This window comes from Limulus polyphemus, unplaced genomic scaffold (assembly GCF_000517525.1).
Source record: "Limulus polyphemus unplaced genomic scaffold, Limulus_polyphemus-2.1.2 Scaffold1371, whole genome shotgun sequence".
Lineage (NCBI taxonomy): Eukaryota > Metazoa > Arthropoda > Merostomata > Xiphosura > Limulidae > Limulus > Limulus polyphemus.
Window position 1 is genome coordinate 1 of NW_013666981.1, and position 3,831 is coordinate 3,831.

General features: G+C 32.7%; 1 protein-coding gene across 1 annotated transcript in view; it reads right to left on the reverse strand.

Annotated features, from left to right (window-relative positions):
- Window positions 1-52: 52 nt before the first annotated feature.
- The window catches only part of LOC106463299 (solute carrier family 15 member 1-like), a gene marked incomplete at its 3' end in the record, with an annotated part of 32,129 nt that continues 28,350 nt past the window's right edge, over window positions 53-3,831 (reverse strand). Inside the window, exons 15-18 of the mRNA XM_022390752.1 lie at window positions 2,395-2,600; window positions 1,880-1,997; window positions 364-495; window positions 53-129 (exon numbers count right to left, since the gene is read on the reverse strand). Coding sequence (XP_022246460.1) covers window positions 53-129; window positions 364-495; window positions 1,880-1,997; window positions 2,395-2,600 — 533 coding nt within the window. The remainder of the gene's footprint in view (window positions 130-363; window positions 496-1,879; window positions 1,998-2,394; window positions 2,601-3,831) is intronic.

Genomic DNA, 3,831 nt, shown 5'->3' on the forward strand with positions numbered 1-3,831 from the left:
GTGACTGAAAACAATTTCTCCAGCTGTGATGATAATGTCCAGAGGAACTTACCTGAGAATATGAAATATCAAAACTGGTGACTGAAAACAATTTCTCCAGCTGTGATGATAATGTCCAGAGGAACTTACCTGAGAATATGAAATATCAAAACTGGTGACTGAAAACAATTTCTGCAGATGTGATGATAATGTCCAGAGGAACTTACCTGAGAATATGAAATATCAAGACTGGTGACTGAAAACAATTTCTGCAGATGTGATGATAATGTCCAGAGGAACTTACCTGAGGATAAGAAATATCAAGACTGGTGACTGAAAACAATTTTCCCAGCTGTAATAATAATAATGTCCTGAGGAACCTACCTGAGAATAAGAAAACTCAAGGCCAGTGATGGAAAACATAATTTCTCCTGCTGTGATAATAATGTACTGAGGAAACTGAAGGAACATGGAGACATCATTTGGTTCTACCACTGTGTGTAGCTTCGTTGACAGCTGGTATAAAGGTATGCAAAAAAATATGATTCATCCTCAATGTGTTTTAGAATATAATAAACAACAAATATAATTTTTAGTAGAATTATTTTTAAAGAGCACGAGAGACATTCTTAAAAGCATCATGTCTAATGAAATAAATAAAACCTCAAATAAATACATTTAATATAAATTTGTTTGTGTTTTTCTATGAAATTAATTTTGTGAATATGTATCAGTTTTAAAATAAATTAAAAATGTAAAATCCAAAAAACTAACTCTGCTATTCTGATACTGATAAAAAAGCTAAAATAAAACAAAAAAACTAGCTCTCCTATGGAGAATATAATCAAGTTAGGGGAAAAAACTAAATGTAATCTCCTATTAATAATATAACCAACAATCGAAGAGAAACACCAATAATTAACTCTCCTATTTCAAATATAATCAACAAGCTAGGAGAAACTCCAAAAACTAACTCTCCTATTAATAATATAACCAACAATCGAAGAGAAACACCAATAATTAACTCTCCTATTTGGAATATAATCAAATTAGGGGAAAAACTAAATTTAATCTCCTATTAATAATATAACCAACAATCTAAGAGAAACACCAATAACTAACTCTCCTATTTGGAATATAATCAACGATCTAGGAGAAACACCAAGAAGTAACTCTCATATTTGGAATATAACCAACAATCTAGGAGAAACATCAAGAAGTAACTCTCCTATTTAGAATATAATCAACAAGCTAGGAGAAACATCAATAACTAACTCTTCTATTGAGACTAGTCAACAAACCGGGAGAAAACAATACTAATTTTCCCATTGAGAATATGATCAACAAATTATGAGAAACTCTCTAACAGGGAATACTGTCAACAAACAAAGAGAAAAAGCCTCATTGATAAAATAATCAACAAGTTAGAAGGAAAAAACTCTTTGAAAACTTACTAAATTTAATAAACCTTTGCATTGAATATAAACACTGTTCTAGATTATTCAAGTAATTAACTGTGGTCTTTAGATTGAGCGATTTTGAAGAACTCTGTTTAAGATAATTTTGGATTTACTCTGGGTCTTAATTCCCATTCTTCATTATTTAAGATTATCATTTTCGATTTACTATGGGTCTTAATTCCCATTCTTCATTATTACGTGCCTGGTTTTAAAACACAAAAATACTGGTTATTGTACTTCATGTAATAGTCAATATAGATACAAGTTGTATATTTTGAGAAATCTGTTTTATAACGAGCATCAGTAGTGTCATGGTAACACTATTTTCTAACAGTGTTTCATTTCAGCTAATAAGTAGAGTAATTCTCTGATAAAAATAATGTTTATGCTTTCATTCTTTCAGGTTTTTATTAATCTTAGAGTTAACTCGTTCAGCTTACCTCGGATTTGTGGTTAGGTGCGATCGTAAAAATGTAACCTCCTCCCATCTTCACCTGAAAATCTGGCAATTTTACACTAAAGCCTGAGGAATTGGAATTTAGCAGACTTAGTGAGTACCTGTAAATAGTGTACAAATATTGCTATACCATCTGCAATTAATACTGAATAAGATGTTGTTATTTCAATTTTAGTTAATAAAACATATTTATACAAACATATTATATATTCTAGTGCTAATGAATTAATTTAACACATTATCTAACAGAGAACCTATACCTTTCAAATATAGAATTGTTTTAATGGTGTGACATGAGATGAGCAAGTATTAACTAATCACATGAGTACCAGTTCATACAATTAGTTGTCATGCTGTAAATCATGCAAAGCCGCCAAGAGCTTTCATGGAACACAAGGGAATTTCCCCGGCCTCCCCGCCCTCTCGGTGCCCTGGGTTCAATAAATAATAAAACATTTTAATATGTACTTATTGAATTTCAATGGAAAATATACTTACACCCCAGGTAGTACCCTAGTATATTCTGTACTTCCAAGGACTGTTATAGATGTGTTGTCTAAAGTAGTGACTTTCTGAATTGGTATCTCGTAATCTTTTGGACCACTCAGTTTGAATGTGCTGTTGGTTTCCACGCTTGTTAAAAAATTGTAAAATATTCGAACGTTCACTTCTCCCTTATCTGGCTTCTTTAACGTGTCTGCTACCTAATTTAAAAAGAAAGGACTCTTCAAATCTCAGTTATATGAATTCTACGTCCAACAAATTATTTTTAAACTGCGTGTATTCTGAGATCCAATGTTAAGAAATACTATGCTTGATTTCAGTATACAAATATGTACTTAGGTTTGTTTATCGTTTAATTCAAATCATTCTGAAAATATCCCAAAATAAACCCAAAACTAAGTATGTTTGAATTAGTGCTTTACTGTAGGGGTTCCCAAACTTTCTCAGCACAACCCACCCTCCCCCCAAACATTTCGCATGCAGTATGAGCCCCCCCCCCCACCAAATTACTGAATAAATACTGGGCATATTAACAATACTGTGTATCTTGTGTATTTACTATAGCTCCCAATACATTTCCTCGGAGGTCAGCAGCCCCAAGTTTTGGACCCTGCTTTACTGTTTATGTCCACCTCTCAGATAATTACAGCCAAAAAAAAAAAACGCAACGATTGACTGTGTAAAAAATGTGAATAGTTGGATAACTAAAACTTAAAGTATTCAGAAAAAAAGCAGATACATTAAAAAATGTGCTAGCTGGTAATCTCTACTTGTAAAACCCTTACTTTTTCGGTATTTCTTGTTATCTCGATAAAACAAAATATTACAAAAATCTGTTTTAGAACTTCCTCGTAAAGCTATACAAAGTCTATGTGCACATTGTCTTCATCCCTAATTTGGAACTAATAGGTTAAGTATAAGCAGCTAGTCAACACCACCCACCGCCAACTCTTGCACTACACTAATCGAATGGTGGTATATGACTGTCACTTTTATAACTAACGCACACATGACCCCAAAGTGCAGATCGTGTTTTTTTGCGGCAACGGGCCACGAATAATAAATCCTTGGATTCACAGTTCTGTTTCGTTAACCACTATGTCACGTGCGATCTGTACGTGGCTTATTTACGAACAGTTGAGAAACAATTCTTTAAGTTTTTTTAGCTTACCACTCATAATGATGATGCCAGTCATGGCTTATTTTCTTATTCAGATCTTTAACTGTTGTTAGTCTGTTTTAGACTAACTCTAAAAGCCAGAAGTCGTTGAATTATAAACAACCTATATTGATATTACTTTCAAAGAGCCACAAACTGCTATCCTGGTTTGATATAGAACAGTTCAGAACTAGCGTATAAATCATCATCACAAGGCAATAATAGTACATGCTATAAATGATACTTTAAAAATTCTTGAGGTCAGGTATTAC